The 17,441-nt window shown below is 38.5% G+C and overlaps 3 protein-coding genes across 4 annotated transcripts in view; all 3 read right to left on the reverse strand.

The window, feature by feature from the left end:
• Window positions 1–932, reverse strand: part of tbc1d16 (TBC1 domain family, member 16) — a 27,877-nt gene extending 26,945 nt beyond the window's left edge. The window contains exon 1 of the mRNA XM_044101233.1: window positions 809–932. The gene's annotated coding sequence lies outside the window, so the exon portion shown is untranslated. The remainder of the gene's footprint in view (window positions 1–808) is intronic.
• On the reverse strand, window positions 406–8,498 carry gaa (alpha glucosidase). The gene is made up of 19 exons (XM_044101232.1): window positions 7,702–8,498; window positions 6,898–7,049; window positions 6,613–6,778; window positions 6,388–6,484; window positions 5,532–5,651; window positions 5,296–5,414; window positions 4,786–4,917; window positions 4,463–4,573; window positions 4,253–4,366; window positions 4,037–4,121; window positions 3,522–3,639; window positions 3,213–3,346; window positions 2,949–3,100; window positions 2,706–2,854; window positions 2,469–2,610; window positions 1,601–1,699; window positions 1,171–1,335; window positions 809–961; window positions 406–700 (listed from the first exon to the last, which is right to left on the reverse strand). Exons 1-19 carry the CDS (start codon window positions 8,224–8,226, stop codon window positions 635–637), a joined length of 2,799 nt encoding a protein of 932 aa, XP_043957167.1. The 5' UTR covers window positions 8,227–8,498; the 3' UTR covers window positions 406–634.
• A 437-nt stretch (window positions 8,499–8,935) lies between these two features.
• On the reverse strand, window positions 8,936–15,434 carry samd9l (sterile alpha motif domain containing 9 like). Of its 2 annotated transcripts, none has more exons than XM_044101236.1 (3): window positions 15,333–15,434; window positions 15,030–15,095; window positions 8,936–13,973 (listed from the first exon to the last, which is right to left on the reverse strand). In XM_044101236.1, exons 2-3 carry the CDS (start codon window positions 15,031–15,033, stop codon window positions 9,373–9,375), a joined length of 4,605 nt encoding a protein of 1,534 aa, XP_043957171.1. In that variant the 5' UTR covers window positions 15,034–15,095; window positions 15,333–15,434; the 3' UTR covers window positions 8,936–9,372. The 2 variants fall into 2 exon arrangements, with proteins under 2 accessions (XP_043957171.1, XP_043957170.1); XM_044101235.1 differs by having other exon boundaries at window positions 8,936–13,976.
• Window positions 15,435–17,441: the final 2,007 nt, after the last annotated feature.

The following is a 17,441-nucleotide window of genomic DNA, read 5'->3' on the forward strand; positions in this document are numbered from 1 at the left end:
CTGCTGTCTTCAGCTCCCTGTTTAAAACCGGTTTCTGACAACACAATACAACAGCGACCTGCAAAAGATATGCATAACGAGGGATATTTTTTCTGAAATTTTCAGGCTACAACCTTAGATTTCAGTAGGATTTTGTTTACTATATCAACTCAAAGAAGAGGATGAAAGAGAGGCATGTATTTGGATTCATTTGTCTTTACTGCGATACTATGAAATTTATAAATCCATAAATTCTGTGAGGGAAAATTCTCTCAGTAATCTGTAATTTGAATTTATTTTATAGATTTATTTTTAGTAATTCATCTTGTGATGGAATGACTTGACTTTGAGGAGTAATAAAGTATCATCAGCAAGCAAATGCAGGATCTTATCAAGGTCAAAAAGTAAAATCACAAGATAAAAATGTGTTGGTTTTTTTTGCATATTTTACAAACACTACTTACAAAGCAATATTTACACTACTATTTTTACATATCACAAACTGATCCTGATTTTAAAAAATATCAAAAAACAAATTACTTTTTAGTTCACACTCAAAGGCTTAAAGAAAATCTGCTGGTGTGATGACAGAATAATGCAGCTGATCATTTTAGCAGCACAGGGCAAAGGCAAAGAATATGACAAATTTGGTGCATCATAGAACCCACTGGACTGTAAATGTCTTTGACATAGGCAAGGCCAGAGGAGTCACTGATAGAACCTACAAGAACAGGCACAAAGATAAATGTGGTTCAGTTTGCAATATTTATTATTTTTGCTGTAATTGAAAAGCATCAAAGCAAAAAGTACTGTCTAACCCAGAACTCACCTTTGTGTCAATCTTATACGTAAAGTCTATAACTTTCTCTCCATTAACCAAGACATAAAGAGGTTGTGAAGCCACTCCAAACACCTGGACGCCTCCCAGAAGAAGACTGGCCAAAGCTCCATTGAGGTTGAGAGGGTTGCTGACTATCTGCGACTGAAGTAAAGCGGAAATAATTAAACACATCTGTTAGTCAGAGTCCAAATAAAATCCTGACTATAATCAGGATTTGCAATGATTAAAACTTCCAGATCAAACACATCTTCACTCTCATCTTAAGGTGCATTAAACAGACTTCAAACGTATCAAAAGGGTTTACCGGTAGTTGACGTGGTATGAATACTTCTGCTAACCACTGTGCCTACCTGTCCAGCAGTGAAGTTAACATAACAATAGTTTTGTGTTTCAAAGGTTCTAAGGCTGTCTCCGTCATCCCAGAACAACTCCCCCCGTGCCCAGCCACCAGTGGACAGCGCCACCGTCAGGAAGAACTGGTTTTCACGTGAAGCTGCAGTGGTCAAAGCAGGTTCCTTCATAGAAAACAAAAGAAGATTATGCAGTATTTCAAAACAGTTTTTTTTTTTTTACTGAAATACAGCAATACGTTACGAAAGACACTATCAAGCTAATGAGCATACCAGAATTAACCTTCAAACTGGTTTGTGCAGTTTATCAAGCAAATCCTGTAAACTAAAACACGAGGAACAAATTGTCCACTTCATCCATTGTGCTGAGACAAAAACTGAAACAAAATCCAAGCTGTTTTCTCTCTAATTCTGTAGAGCTGACTCCCACCTGCTGGGGGATGATGTGCCCCTCCCTCACATGAACGTTGATTGTTTCCAGAGGGGCCGATAGCTGAACGTACTGACCGTTACTGTGGAAAGGCTGACCCTTTGAGAAAGAAAAAGAGATGTAAGTGAAATAGAAAGGTCTTTTAAAACATATGGCATTTTATATTTTGTATAACCAAAAACTTCAATGTATTTTACCAAGGTACTATGTAATAGACCAACCACAGTAGTGCATAATGGTGATGTGTAAAGAAAATTCTGTATGACTTTTGACATTTCTTGCAATTAAAAAAGTGAGAACATTATTTTATCTTTCAAGACATTTCTCTACTTATAAAAGTTGATCTTTTTTGCCCAACATTCTTTGCAAAATAGCTCAAGATCAGTCTGAATGGATAAAGAGAGCCTTTGAAAAGAACTGATTTTAATCTTTAGGCATTATGTGTTACCAATTAGCACTGATCTTTGACTGGACCAATCCAACACATGACAACTAGTTCATCTTTTATTATAGTCTCACCTATTTTGCAGAGGGCTTCCCACCACATATGGGGTTTTGCACTTTGCCCAAAAGGTTTAATTTTGGTCTCATTTTAGCAGAGCACCTTTATTCTGTAATTTAAAATACACAAGTGGACTCTATTTACTACTTTTGGTGACTTAGGAACCAAATTGGTTGCACTGACCTTTATGGAGGGTTTTGGAGTAAAGGGAGCTAAACACAAAATCACTTTTCTGATTTTTTGTGTAAAAAGATTTCCAAAACAAAGAACATCACAGTTTATGGTTGTAGTTGCAAAATGAAAATATGAACAGGTTCAAAAGGTGTAAACACTTTTCTAAGTAACAAAAACTGCACTGCTACTTACATTTTGCAGGTGGTACCAAGTGCCAGCAGGTAGGTACGCGCTCAGCTCTACTGCGCCTTGCTCTAAAACAGGACTGATGAGAAGTGAACTCCCCCACAGGAACTGTTGGTCTATGGTACGACAATGAGGGTCGGAGGGAAACCTGAGAGTTACAAAAACACAGAGAAAAGAACGAAAAGGGGTTGAGATATTTTAGTTTCATGTGACATTAAAAGGACAGAAGAAGAAAGCACATACTCCATGAAGAGGGGCCTAGCTACAGTGTCAGCAGATGTGTGTGCGCGATGGAAGAGAGTATAGAGGAACGGTAGAAGGGAGTAGCGGAGGTTCAACACAGTCCGCATGGCTGCTTGGGCCTTCTGCCCAAATACAAACGGCTCCTGAGGCTGAGGGACAGGACAAGAGAAAACAGGGAAATTTCTCATAATATAAAATCCCCATTACACTATTAAAAACAATCACATAAACTTTGAGTCTCACAGCATTGGGCTTGTCATTGTGGTTCCTCATAAACGGATAAAAGGTGCCAAGCTGCATCCATCGAACACACAACTCCTCGTTGGTGTTGCCTTCAAAGCCGCATATGTCCGCTCCCACCAGGGGGACTCCGAACAGGCTGAACTGCAGCACGGCTATGTAAAAATAGAACAAAAGTAAACCATTTATTCTGGCGCAAGTTTGTATTGAGACCAAATTTCCACAAAAATGCACTGGCATGACCTTTGACACTTGGTATTTACTCACCAGGGATGGAGAACCGAAGCTGCTCCCAGTCACTCCTCACATCTCCTGTCCACACTCCAGAAAACCGCCCGATGCCGGGGAACGAGGAGCGAGACAAAACAAAGGGTCTCTTCCCCTGAATGGTCATGAGAGCGCTGAGAATGAAAACATAGTAAACAGGATTAATGTGCGGCAAAACCAATACCTACATCTGCATGTTAAGAAGTTGCTTTATTGTAGTTTTTATCTCTCTATTCTTGAATTGGTAAATTAGTGTTATTTTACAATAACACCAATTCAAGTAATAATAACATGGTTGCATAGTCTGACCTGTGCGTTGCATAAGCTTCAGTCAATCCGTACAGATTGTGCAGGTTGTAATGACTGGACAGCTGCTGCTGTGCCGACATACATATGGTCCCTGAGTTCAACTGGCCTCCAACCACCCCTGTTTGTGTGATATTTGGAAAAGATTTATAGCTCCAATCTAATTGGTGGGGGAAAAAAGTTTTTTTTTTTTTTGTTTTTTTTTTCATTTCCATCTATAAAGTATTGCTACCCCTTGAACTTCTTCAGATTTTTTTTTATCCCAAACTTCAAAATATTTTATTGGAATTCTGTGGCACAAAGTAGTGAAGAATTGTTATATGAAAAGATATACTACATTAATTTCAAAATAATTTCACAAATGAAAATCTAAAAAAGCCTTTTTATTCATCCCTATTGTGAATTACTTTTTGCTAGTTCATTAAATAAAATCCAAAATGTATACAGATTCAAGCTGTGTGAGTACTTTTTTGGGCTACTATAGTTGCAAGCCAGTGATAAGTATCTAATACACTTACTAGGTGTGTATGGTGGTTTCTCAAGCTCACTGTCAGGGCAGCCCACCACTGATCCCTGGACAAAACTGGACGGTTCATTCATATCCTGGTAGGAAGCAACAGCACAATGTCAATTATTTTAGAGATTTAAGCTTGTAAGTACTCAGTCTGAAAATATGTCCTTCAGATGTAAACCAATGATCTGTATAGTATGCTTCTTTGTTTTTGTGAACTCACAATCCACAGACCATCTACAGGAACTTTAGAGAAGAAGTCTCTGATGCAGTCCTCCCACCACTGCCTGGCCTCGGGTTTGGTGAAGTCAGGAAATGCTGTTGGGCCGGGCCAAACCTGTGTGCACAGGACAAACACCTGGCTTATATGACGGTAAATGAAGAGCTTGGTACTCAGGTGACTCAATATAATGATCTAAAAATGGGCTCAAACCTTGCCTATCAGAATGTCTCCAGTTGCATTCTTAATAAACACGTCTCGTTTCACACCATTTTCAAAAGGCGGGTATGTTCCAGGGGGGCTGGTGCTGCTAATGCCCGGATCCTAGGGAAGAAACAAACCAAGATAAAACACTGGAGTTTCACTGTAAAAGAGTTTTGCTGCCATCTACTGGATGAGTTGGTCAACGACTACTTTTACTTTAATTTTATTGAAGTTGTTGTAAAAAAATGGCTGTAGATCCTGCTTCCTTTCTGAATCCAAATAAAAAAACAAACTGTAATAGTTAAAAATGTCAAATTTTAAAGATGTCCTACCAGAATGAGGACGTACTTTATGCCTTTCTTATGAAACTCCTGGACCATCTCCGGAAGATCACCAAATCGCACAGGGTCGAAGGTGAACACCCTTCTCTTGTCTGCATAGTCCAGGTCATTCCACTGCACATCCTGGAGGTGAAAAACATTAAATACTCTCAAAAATAAATGAAGCAACTGAATCAAACCATTTATACTTTCGACTTTTACAAAAGTCAGACTGATTTTGATATAACTGATCCTGTCTGTATTATTATGAAAGTAATAAAATTACTGAGCCTTTTGCAATATTTGCAGACTTAATTTTTTAAATTCTTTAATATATTTCTACAAAATAAAACCAAAATTTTCCAGATCACTTCTCTCTGCATGCAGTTAACATTTAAAATGTAATTAAGAATCTAACATATTACTAAACTCAGACATGTGGACTTTTAAGAATGCAAATGTGTAAAAGACTAAAAATATTTTTTTCTACATACAATTAGCAAGTGGTTTTGTTTCATTTACCATAGGAAAGTTTGCACTGTGCATGCGTTCTGCAACCATGCGGGTTGCATTAGTAGTTGTATAACCCCAGCGACAAAGATGAAAGCCCAGAGACCAATAAGGAGGCATCATGGGATACCCTGGAAAAAGAAACAAAAAAATGTCTACTCAAAAGCTACAAGTCACATGCATGTTTGTATGTCTTGTACTATTTGGATATGTGTTACTAGAACTCAGTAAAACAGGAAAATACATACCAATGACCTGGAGGTATTGTCGTATCACACTTTGGGGGTCAGGACCCAAGAAAATGTACAGATCCAGGATTCCACCAGTGGATACCCATGTGAGAGCTGGTGTTGGCTGCAGTATCACTTCTACAGAGACATTTCAAAAAAGTTGCATATACTATATATAAGATACAATATGTCCGCACAGTAGAGACTTTAAAAAAACAAACATCACAAAAAGATTACAGAGGTTTTAGTTTAGCTTCCCCCGAGTTTTATTACGCATCTCAGTTTATATTTAAAAACCACTGTTTTAGGTAACTTTTTTGTTTTCCCATCTACATCCAGCATCCTCCAGTCACACATTAGTGCATAGAAGTGACTAAAATATCCATAGTTTTCAAAAGAAAATTTGAAAAGTGGGGTTTTCATTTGTATTTATCTCCTTTGTGAAACGTAATTACTGTAAAGAAAATAAAACATTGTGAACACATTGTCTCTATGTTGACAAATAGTAGTAGCAGCATCATGCTGTGGTAATCTTTCATCAAGGACAGGAAAGTAGGTCAGAAATGAATTGAAGATAGATGCACTATTTTTTTTTCTATCTACAATGGCCCTAATATGTTATTATGGAGATAATAACGTAAAAAGATGCTAAAACTCTAAAGGGTATTAATACATTTTGCAAAGCACTATAGAATAGTATGTTTATTATCCAGTAAGAAAATTATGTGAAGAACTTTGCACCAGTCAAACAAAAAATAATCAGAAAACCTTTGGATGATGAGTTGAGGCAACACATGAAAATTTATTATTTTGCACATGTTTCTGTAAAATAATTTACGTCAACAACAATGTGCAGAGGGAAAGAGAGGACTACCAATTGCATTGCTGTTGAGAAGAAAAACTCCATGTGCTAAGCCGTCATCTTCCTGCACTATGTAGAATGGATGGGAGCCATAGAGGTTAGCGTCAGCCTGTAGTGAAAGACAAAAGTTTATATATATAGGAATGCATATAATTCATTCTGCTGATTATTATTCTGCTGCTAATATTTGGAAACCGACTTGGTGAACTCAGGTTGCACTCACTGTAACAGACTCACATGTGGTGCCATGTCTCTGTTCCAAAGAGTCCATGATGTCCAGTTGAGGTCCAGGACAAGAGAGGTGTAATGTTCTCCAAGGCCAGACACCAAAGAGGAGGCCAGAGAGGTGGACAGCTGCAGGTATTGGTCAGCAAACAGCAAGGGAGCAACTGTGGTGTTCATACTAAACTCAGAAGGCAAAGACACAGATAAACTTTTATCAATTTCTTCCTAATAATGGCAGCAAACAGGAAAGGCTGGGCAGGCATGACCTCCACAAGGATTAAAGACAGCGATACATACAGAACCCTCCCATTGGACTTGCGTCGCACTATGAAACCGAAGGGATCATGCTGGAATTCGGTTGTGAAGAGAACATCCTGGGTATATGCTTCTGTCTGAACGCTACCAGCTAGGAGGGGGACTTCATACCGCTGAGAGGATGGATCCTTTAACTACAGAGAAAACTTATGTCACTCAAACCCAAAAACATTCACATAATCACAGGTGAAGGATTAAAAGTCTTGAAAAAAGTTAGTTAAATAGAGCTTGTCTTGGAAGAGACTTTTATACACTTAAACCTGTCCCTTTTTTCTTTGGTTACTTCATTTGACGTGCAAATAATTATCTGCAGAAGTCACCCAATTAAATAAGTAAACAGTCAATTAGAGGTTTAATTTAAACACTGGAAATAAAAGGGGTTCACCTTCCATTATCACAGATACTATAAAAATTAAGCGCCTTAATTCAAAAGCACATCTCACTTTACTTATTTTCAAAACCACATATAATTTTTATTCCACTTTGCAATAGTGCACCACATTGTGCTCCTCTAACATATAAAATATATGTGAAATATATTGAAGTTAATGCGTGTAATGTGAAAAATGTGGAAAAAGTTCGAGGGGTATGAATAATTTTGGAGTATTGTAAAACAAACTCAGAAACAGGCTATAACAACATTTAAATCGAATGCATTGTATTCAATTACTGGCATAAACAACCACAAACTGCAAGAAAGCTCTAAGCAAAGCACTGAGAAATCGTGTTGGGTGCAAAAACACTTTAAATGATAAGAATTGCACATTTTGATTTTTAAATACTCACAACAATGTGAAAGCAGCTTGCAGTCTCCGCCATGACTTCCAGGCTCAGAGTGGCGATATCTTTGGGGAGATAGGAAGGGTTGGCCCTGGTCAGGGTGGCAGTCTGACCCTTCTCACTGGGGGTAAGGGGTCCCATGTCATAGCCTGGGTACAGGGCAGGGAAGAAGCACCAGGGTGGTCCTGCAGATCCAGGTAGAGGACCATAGCAGCACCCTCTGTCCTCGCACTCCTCTTGGCTCAACAACCTGTCCCTGCCACAGTCAAACCGACTCTCTGGAGTTGTGGTGCATTCAGTTTCTCTAGAATTTTCGGTTCTTTGGGGAATATCTGGGTGGATGTCACTCTTTGAAATGCTCTTTGGTTCTCTGGGATAAGAATAATCGGGGTTTTTACGTAGTATGACCTCATAATGATCAAAATGACCTGACCTAACTAGTCTGCCTTCATTGCTGAACAAAAGATCCTTGTATAAACACGCTAACAAAGACAGAAAAAGGACGAGCACTGTGGTAGACAAAATACCCATCCTTATCAAAACACTCAAATAAACTCCTCTTTAGCATACCGTGCTATGGAAAAGATGTTGCTGTTAATTAAAAACATGACTCAATAAAAAAAAAAGTCCCGAAGCACGGCGGCATATGTATAATTGAAATTAAACTGTTAACAAAAATAAGTGACAGGAGTAATAAAGCTGTACCGATGATAAAGCCAACAGAAGCTACAGAGGTAGCAACAGAGAAGCTAAAAACAGTAAGGCAAGCGTGCTAGGACAAACAAATTAAAACGCAATAAATCTGCCTCCAACCAAAACCAATGGATCGATTTTTACCTTAATGTTTAACAATATTTTTACTGCAAATTTATAGAAACTATATATATATATATATATATATATATATATATATATATATATATATATATATATATAATCTATAGATTAATTTCCATCAATAAAACAAATATATTTTATATATTTCTCATCTTTAGATTAATTTGCATCAATAAAAATCCACATTCACATTCAAGTCAAATTGAAGTCTTGGAGGAGAAACAAAAATCTAGAAGAGACTGTACTTACTGTAATAATGCTACTGAACAAAAACTTTAAGCAAAAATATTAAAGATAAATGTCACTTCCCTACATCTTTAATTATTTTTCTCTCATCTTCTTTATGATTGACAAGTCTATCTTCAAAGTGATAAAACTTCAGTTTTAAAAAAATATTTTTATTGCATGCAGATATGTTACACATAGGGCTTTGAACAACAAACACATTTAAAAGCTCTGACCATTTTTCATGAGATAAAATAAACTTTTAACATTTAACAAAACCAGTGCTCACTAATTAGCAAAATTAGGTCTTTCAAAGTTTTTGTAAAGTATATTGGACACTTAAGCATTTTCTTGATTCAACCATGGAAAACATTGTTCTTCAGCTCACAAACATATTGGTACAATACAATTACAAAGTAGCAGATAGTGGTCACCACGTTTTATAACATTTTATTTATGTAAATACATTGAGAAATACAAAAAAGAGCAAACAGTGAGAAATATCCATAAATAACCTTACCACTAACAAATAAGTACTTGATAACTAACATGATAAGTTGTGCATCAGCTTGTTTTGTAAGATTAGCATTTAATAAAACAATACTTATGTGATTGCTACTTTTTGACAAGAATGTTGCATGCAACAGGACCTCTAAAGGTGAATCCCAGGTAGAAGGTAATGTTTTCATTACCATGAGGCACTGAAGGCACAAAGAGAGGCAAGATATTAAACTTCTTTTTCTGGGGACCCTCAAGGTACACCACCCTGTCCTCTGTCCATCCAGAAACACGTTTCAGCATGCTGGCAATTTCAGGACTTTTCCATGCCTCACCGCTGAACCACTTCAGGCGCTTCTCAGAGACTGAGAACCCCTGTGTGATTTTGTCAAACTTTCTCTTGTGGACAAATTTATCCAGCCCATCCCCGTTTCCCAAGTAAAAATGGGTGTAGATTCTTCTTTTCCGCTGGGGAATGTCTTTCATCTTGGCCCAGTACCCTTTTTCAAGATGTTCAACTGCAGACTGCACAATCTCATATTTGCTTTGTCTCTCTTGGTCTGTATCATTATCCTCAGGCCAGAACAGCATGGTAAGCAAGAACAAAGCACTTGGCAAACATTTCTTTTTATCAGTTGGAAATTGGCGACAAAGAGCCTGTAGCTCTTTCAGCGGGTCTGCTTTTTGTGGTTGAGGGGACAGACAGTTTAGGGAAATGTGTGCTGCTATGTAATTGACAATATCCCTTTGTGTAAATTTGGCCTTTAATGGGTTGCTGGGATATAGAGTAAGGATATGCTCCAAACGACGTACTGCATCCTTTTGGTCAGCTAGTTTTGAAAGGATCGATATGATGTTCCCTCCACCAAGATGATAGATAATCATGCGTTTCTGAAAAGGTGTAAGTTTGCTTTCAACCGTCTGGCATTTTTTCAGAAGCATAGCAGAATCTGCTTCACTGAAGTACTTGCCATATTCAGCAGATTTCTTTGCTAGCCATGTGAGTGGATGACTTATCTTTTCTTCAGGACTCTCAGGAGTTTCCTCTTCATCTCCAATGTCTGTCTGAAAGTAGCTGAGGTCCTCTGAAATCCATTCGAGGGCGTCTTGCATTGTTTTATGAAGTTTCTTCAAACGGCCATGAAATGGTTCCCAGGCACGGTCAAGTTCCTCTGGGATGTAATCTGTTAACAGGTACTTCATACATTCAGCATGGCCGTTGGTTCTGTTTGCAAATACTTGAAGAGAGGAAATCAGTTTAAGAAGGCTGCATCCCACCTCAACCTCAGAAAAAAATCCAGAGCTATTAACATCTTCCATCTCTGCATTGGCTGCCCTTTCACATTCTTGAAAACACTCGAGAGCTTTCAGGGCAGTCTCCACAGCATCCACTGTGTCTTGGGGCGTCTTTGGTTTGTTCTCGTTTTCTATTGCTTTGCATTTTGCTTGAAACCATTTTCTGTACACCTGGCCTTTTGTGTCTAGTATGTATGAGTTATTGGGCAGCTGCTTAGCTGCTGTCTCCGCCCAGTGTTTTGCCTCTTCAAACTTCTCATAGGTGTAATGAAGTCGCGCAAGCTGTTGTGCAAAGAATGGATCTTGATTGAAACACTCAAAGGCTTCTTTTAACAACTCAATTGCTTTGTTGGGGTTTTTCTCAATGTCACACACATGCTCAATAAGGGGAGAGAAGAAACTATCACATTCATCCCCTTTACTGATTCGGGACCGCCTTAGGAAGAGATGTCTTAAAAATGTCAAATACTCCTCCCTTCCAAATCGGTGGTCAAACAGCACCTTCTCGCAGAGCAAATTCATTGCCAGTCTGCTTTGGGTCTGTTTGCCCTCTAGAAGTTGTTGCAGAATTTCTTTTGCAACAAGGGGGTGGATGATTCTGATTGATCCAATGTGTGTCTTGTCGTCTCTGAGGTGCAAGAACACCAGCTTGGCTTGATCACTGAGCAAACTCTCAAACGCATGCTGACGGAACCTCTCTAGGTGAACGGTTAAGGCAAGCAAAGCTTCACAATGAGACTGAGAAATGAAGGAGTTTTGAACATACGTGTTCAGCAAAGCAACATAATGCATAAGATGAGTCACAACAGATTTTTGGTCAATATCCTGAAGTAAATGTTTTACAAAGTCTTGAATGTAATCTTGGGAGAAACCTTCACTCATCAAAACAAATGTTAAAATGAACTCAGGTGCATAGCGTTCCTCGAGAGTTTGTCGTTTACCAGCAAACTTTCTCTTTTCCTGATCAGACAGTTTGTGGGTTACAGAAACATTTTGTAGCGGAGACTCTTTGCATTTCCTCTCTGGATTGTGTGAACGTCTGCAGCTCAACAAGATGAAACAAAGGGTTCCATACTGGATTTGCTTAATGTTCACAGCAACCTCCAGTTCATTCCTCAGATCATCTATATATTCCTTGTCAATGTCTTCGAGAAGAAGCAGCACAGGGAGACACATCTGTGGATCTTTTTCTTCATATTCTCTTAGCTCTACCGCATGCTGAGCAACTACAGAGGCTGGGTAAGGCTTCACAACTGCACATCTCAGATCCTTCCTGTTGTGCCACAACACCTGTCTTGCCACAGTGCTACCACCACTTCCTGGGTGATGGTAAATGTTTATGCAGTTTACAGGAGTTTGATCAGCATTGAATTTCAAGACATCATTAAGAAGTCGGGATGTCTCATGGTAAGCATCTCTTTCAATTACGTCTTCAACATACTTGTAGTCAGCAAGCCAGAAATTGAGCCAGGTGACTCTCCCACCTCGGTAAAACTGCTGTTCAATGTTTTCTTTCTCCTCCTTGATGAATTCTTTGGTGCTTTCATCACAATGGTTGACGGCAATAATTTCCAGGGAATACATTTGCTCTTCTATCTGTGTTTCAAGAAGACATGTCCCTTTCACAAAGACAGGCAGGTGTTTCCTGACATGTGCTTTGATGGGCTGTACATGCTGCAAGGTTGCATTCACATGACTCATCTTCATCCCAACAATGCTCGAGTTGTTAACAGCTTCTTTTCCACAGGAACCCTCTGCAAAGCTTTGCCACTTGTGGTAGTTCTTTTCACATTCACAGATGCAGATTATGTCCTCATGACCTTCCATGTCAGTGAAAAACTCATAAAACGTGTGCAGGAGTGGTTTTTCTACAGGAGATGTTAGCAGAAAAATTACTTGAAATGTCCCTTTTGGGAGGATTTGTTTACAGATTAGAGACACAGATTCCCGCAGGAAAGTCATTTTTGTCTTGATCCAGGTCATTTCATCACATGACGTTTCATTCCCTTTGAAATCGGAGCGGCCATTGCAAAAGATCCAGCTAGTCTGCTCAAACAGATGCAGGTGGTTGGTGAAATCCTTTATGTTCATGCCACCAGGCATTCTGTAGCTCTGCAGAAAATGCATGTTTGCAGCATGGTGCTCAAGGTACTTGCTGCACAGACCTGATATCTTTGAATCTGGGTCAAAGTCAAATACACAGAACACATTCATGTTGAGCAGCCAGTCGATATTACTGAGGTCGCTGGATTTGAATTTGTTTGTGACTATTATGAACCATTTGTCCTTTGTGATGAATTTCTTTCCACTGGTCAGGATCATTGTGAGCTTCCTACCAAGATCTTGGCAGATCTCTGGAGCAATGAGAAACTGCTTTTTCTCTGCTTCATCTCTTTGAGTGTCCCGGTCCTTGACTCTCTGGTAGAAATCCCCTAACTCTGCGTCATTCACCGGCTCGGTCTTTGAGCCAACCCTTCGAAAAATCACTTCCTTCTCAAACTCCAATTTGTTAGTCGCCTCTTTAAAATTTGGCAGGCGTACTGTATACACCCTATTCTTCACAATGCTTAATAAAGGCACAATGTCTACCTCCACCACATATCTCTTTTCTGTACTTTCTAGATCCATAACTTCAATGAACCTTGGCGGCCGTACACACTGAAGTACTTGCTCCTTGTCAGAGCGGAAACTTTTTTCACTGAGGTCCAAAGCATCTACAAAGATGTCCTTTTCATTTATGGGAATCCCAATTATCTCACCATGCACATATCCTTCATTCTCCTTGCTGTCCATCACGCCAAAATGTATGGTGCCATTTGATCTAATATTCATGCAACCAGTTGCGAATTTAAAAACTTCCCTGGCAAACTTTGCCTGGAGTCTTGTACGGTCCAGTGTGGCAGCTGTAGCAAAAGACTTGTATTCATGGCAAGGAGATATTAAATTGAAAGCCCCTGATTCAGGTTGGAGGACATTGTGCTTTAAGTAGATAAAATCAATCGCATCTTCATCAAACGGTCTTGGTTTGCAATCCTCCTTTGAAGACAACAAACATTCTTTCTGAACATTTGGTCTTTCTTTAGAAACTTCTCTGACTCTCACAGGATCTTCAGAACCTTCTTCTGCTGTTTGAGAACCTTCAACTGTTTTTTGTTGCTCCAACTCAGACCTTTTGCCTCTAGTGACTTGTTTGTTCTTCTGAGATTTAAGCAATGTGTCTCTTTTTTGGATAATCAAATGAGCAGGTCCTGATTTCATGCAAATCTTTGTTTTTAAAAAGTCCTCTGTCAGAGCAAGCAGGGTTGGTCCATCTACTTCCTCTTCATGGAGCTTTTCTATATATTGCTCCTTCACTCCAATCGACTTTAGCCAGGCACTTACATCAGACTCAGTCCAGTTTATAGGTGACTTCTCAAGATGTTCTGCTAAAAAGAAGAGACAAAAATAATTAAAGTTCTATTTTTTGAAAATAGAAAAATAATTTTTTTTGTAATGTTTACATATTGATATATATAAACATTACACATATTGACTTCCTTCAAATTCAGAAGTTTGTGTAAATCTACTATGTCTTTAGTGCTTTATGAAAGCCTAAATGATAAAGTACAGGTTTGATTAGCCTCTGACAAGTTAATTCACAAGAGTTAACTGGAGACACACCTGTAGATGTTAAGGCAATAACTGAACCACACCACTTCCTTATGTGACATTATACAAAAGCAGAAGAAATCAGGCAAGTTATCAGGTAGCTAACTGTGGATCTCTACAGATCAGGTTTATCCCTGGAGATGTCTGAAAGCACCACACTCCTCTGTTCAATCCAATCAAATAAACAAGACTTAGGTATCATACCTTTCAGGAAAGACGGGCTCTAGATTATCAGTTTGGCAAATGACACCTCTGTGTCACAGACAAAATACCTTTTTGTTAAGAGACATGCCTGAGTAAATTAAAGCCCTAAGACTTAATTACTGAAAAAGCCAGAGATTAATTACTGAAGGGAGGAGAAGATTTGCATTAATAAGAACACAATTTTAATTGTGGTGGGGAAGGCAGCATCAAATTGTACAAATGTTTTGTTGTAAGAGGGATTGCTGCAGTTTACATAATAAATTAAATCATCGGGAAAGAACATGTGGCGGAAACACCTCGTGATTATCTTAAGAGTCTCAGAAAGTTTAGGCCTGGCCACAAATAGGTCTTCCATATGAACAATGAACCCAACCACGCCATCAAACTAGTTTCAAAGAGGCTTACTGACAACAAAGTCAAAGTTTGGGAGTGGCCAACACGCCCAAAGTTTGGGCCAACAGGCCCGAGTCAACTGAACACAAAGCCTTGAACTTAGTCCCATAGCACAATAATAATTTAGACAATATTAATTGACCTAAAACCAGAAATGCTAAGTCAAAATTCATGTTAGACAATGAGAACAAATGATGATGATTTAACTGTTTATTGAGTGCAGGTAAACTTACCCATGGTTGTGTTTCTTTTCTTTTTCACTTCCTCAGTTGTGACATTTGCATCTCATTATCTCCACCCTGCAAAAAATATAAAATATCAGAGCATAAAATTCTTTTCATGCATGAATGCGACAAAGTATGATTTCCAACATCACACTGACAGTCAAACATTTAATTCAATTCACTGGATTTGTCCCTGTGGGGAAATTTCAAGGCACAAGTAGTACAAAAAACACAACTTTTTATAATAAAAAGAAAAACAGAGGAGGATTATAAGAGATGTGGAATGTTAAATATGGAAAAAGGTTAACAAACCCGTTTCTTCCGTTGGATGGAAAACGCGAGAAAAACAGACGGTTTTGGTTACTTTGTCGCCCAGCGCTGCTCTGTCTGACCAACTGAGTCTTTTCTCTCCAGCTTCAACTCAACTGCCGGCTCCGGACCGTACTGCGCCTGCTCAGAACCTCTGCTGCCTTGAGTTTCGGTTTTGAGGAAACCAACAGGGCGGGACATCATAATTGTGCCCAAAGGACACAAAACGTCATAATATAACAGGACAATTACAGTTCTACTGCATTTATTTACTGATAGGAACTGTTTTGAATCGCCTTAAAATAAAGAAACAAGCCTTTAACCAACTTTTACTTTTTTAATGCTATGGGCAATTAGGTAGTGGATTAATATTTTATAGTATTTCATTGTACTTTAATACAAGGGCGTAGGTTTGGTCTAGGTTTTGGTGGGACCTTACAACCTAGTACTGACCACCCCCCGCACCGACCATTTTTGACCAGTGGTAACCTGGTTTGTATTCACATTAGCTTAACTTAATTTAAGACTAACACCTAAAATGCCATATTTACTGAGATAATTTCACAGTACAGTATATTATCTGAGAACTAACACCTCACCTGGAGCCCTGAAGCTCCAGCCACCTCTCCATCGTTCTGCTCTGCCCCTTGCTCTGCTGTCTGAGCATCCTATGTGAAAAAATATTACATAATTAACAGACCTAGTCTACCTCACATTCAGTGCTGACCTTACTAAACACAGGACTTTACAACAAAATAAACAGTGATAGATATCTAATTTATGGGTCCAAAATCACTGTACTTACAGCCGAGGTAGAAATAACTTCTAATGACTGTCGTCCTTTTCTTTTGGTGGCGACATGGTCTCGGAGACTCATAATGAGTTGAACGTAATACAAACCGCTGTTGCAGTCAAAAGCAAGATCCACGTTCTTTGAGCCAATAGCGGCATGGGTCGTCATAGTTCATAACAACGAATTTTAAAATGAATGATACCACTGCGTAGTATATTGAAATATTAAACTAATCAATGTAAGTTTTTTGTTTATTAATTTTGTTTTTGTTAAAGAATACGTGTTTTTTTTTATTAATATGGCAAAAATTGGTCGGGACTATCTTATATCCCTTGAATATTGTCACGGGTTAACCCTAACCCTAACCCTAACCCATGTCACGACCGTCCATACCCAAACCTACGTCCATGCTTTAATATGAACTAATACAAAGTTGAAGGAAAATAATGCTTTGAACTTTTTCACTGCTAAAAATCTGAAAAGTACAGCATGCATTTTTATAGCGTTCTCCTCCATGTAGCGGATTATGGGACCAAAATTGGTTGGAACCATCAGATTTTGCGGGTTTGTAGGATTGGCTCATAAAACTGCATGAAGAGATGTGATCTAGCTTAATATTGGGTAAAAACGGGGACTGGGCACCATAACAATTAATACTTCTTCAATACCCACCTATGATCTATGTAACCAATTGTTACTAGTTTAAATAGGTTTATTTAGTTAACCCAAACAGGTCCCATACAATCCTTAGAAGAATAGGTCAATCAAAGTAGATGGAGATCACCTTTGAACAGCAATTTTGTTTTTGCACAGATTCTAAACTGTGCAAAAACAATTTATGTCCAATTTATGTTTGGACTTTGGTTAATTTTCTAGCATAGTCTTTGACCTAAAGCACTGAATTGAATTGTAGCTCTTGCTGTATGTTTACACTCATTACCCTGGCCTAGTGCAAGGTGAACATCTGCCCCAGTCTCAAGACCTTTGCAGATTTTATCTAGATTTTATCCATTTTATCTAAAATGAAAAGAAAAAAAGGGCCACATTTTGGTGCTTTGTGCAACCTTGTTGAGACTCATTCACCGCCATTAAACAGTGAGGTACAGTTTATCCAATTTGGTGCTAGTCAGAAAGGAGAGGAAAAAAAGGGCAACAACTCTACCTTGATCAGTCTTACAAATCTGAATCCAAACAGATTTGGCAAAACTTGATATATATTAGTAGATGCCAACTTCATTTGTTTGTAGTTAAACACAAAGAACCTGCTCTTCCATATGTACACTCTTCTTTCTAGACCACAATACATAAACATATTTCAG

Source organism: Gambusia affinis, linkage group LG19 (assembly GCF_019740435.1).
Source record: "Gambusia affinis linkage group LG19, SWU_Gaff_1.0, whole genome shotgun sequence".
NCBI classification, from domain to species: Eukaryota; Metazoa; Chordata; class Actinopteri; order Cyprinodontiformes; family Poeciliidae; genus Gambusia; species Gambusia affinis.

Excerpts from the sequence above, each read along its gene's own strand:
- gaa (XM_044101232.1), bottom strand. The coding sequence starts at position 8,226 with ATGGGTATTTTGTCTACCACAGTGCTCGTCCTTTTTCTGTCTTTGTTA. Across the intron at positions 6,779-6,897 it reads AAGTCCAATGGGAGGGTTCT|TATGAACACCACAGTTGCTC; the intron begins GTATGTATCGCT and ends TTCTGAGTTTAG. Across the intron at positions 4,367-4,462 it reads GAGACATTCTGATAGGCAAG|GTTTGGCCCGGCCCAACAGC; the intron begins GTTTGAGCCCAT and ends CTGTGCACACAG.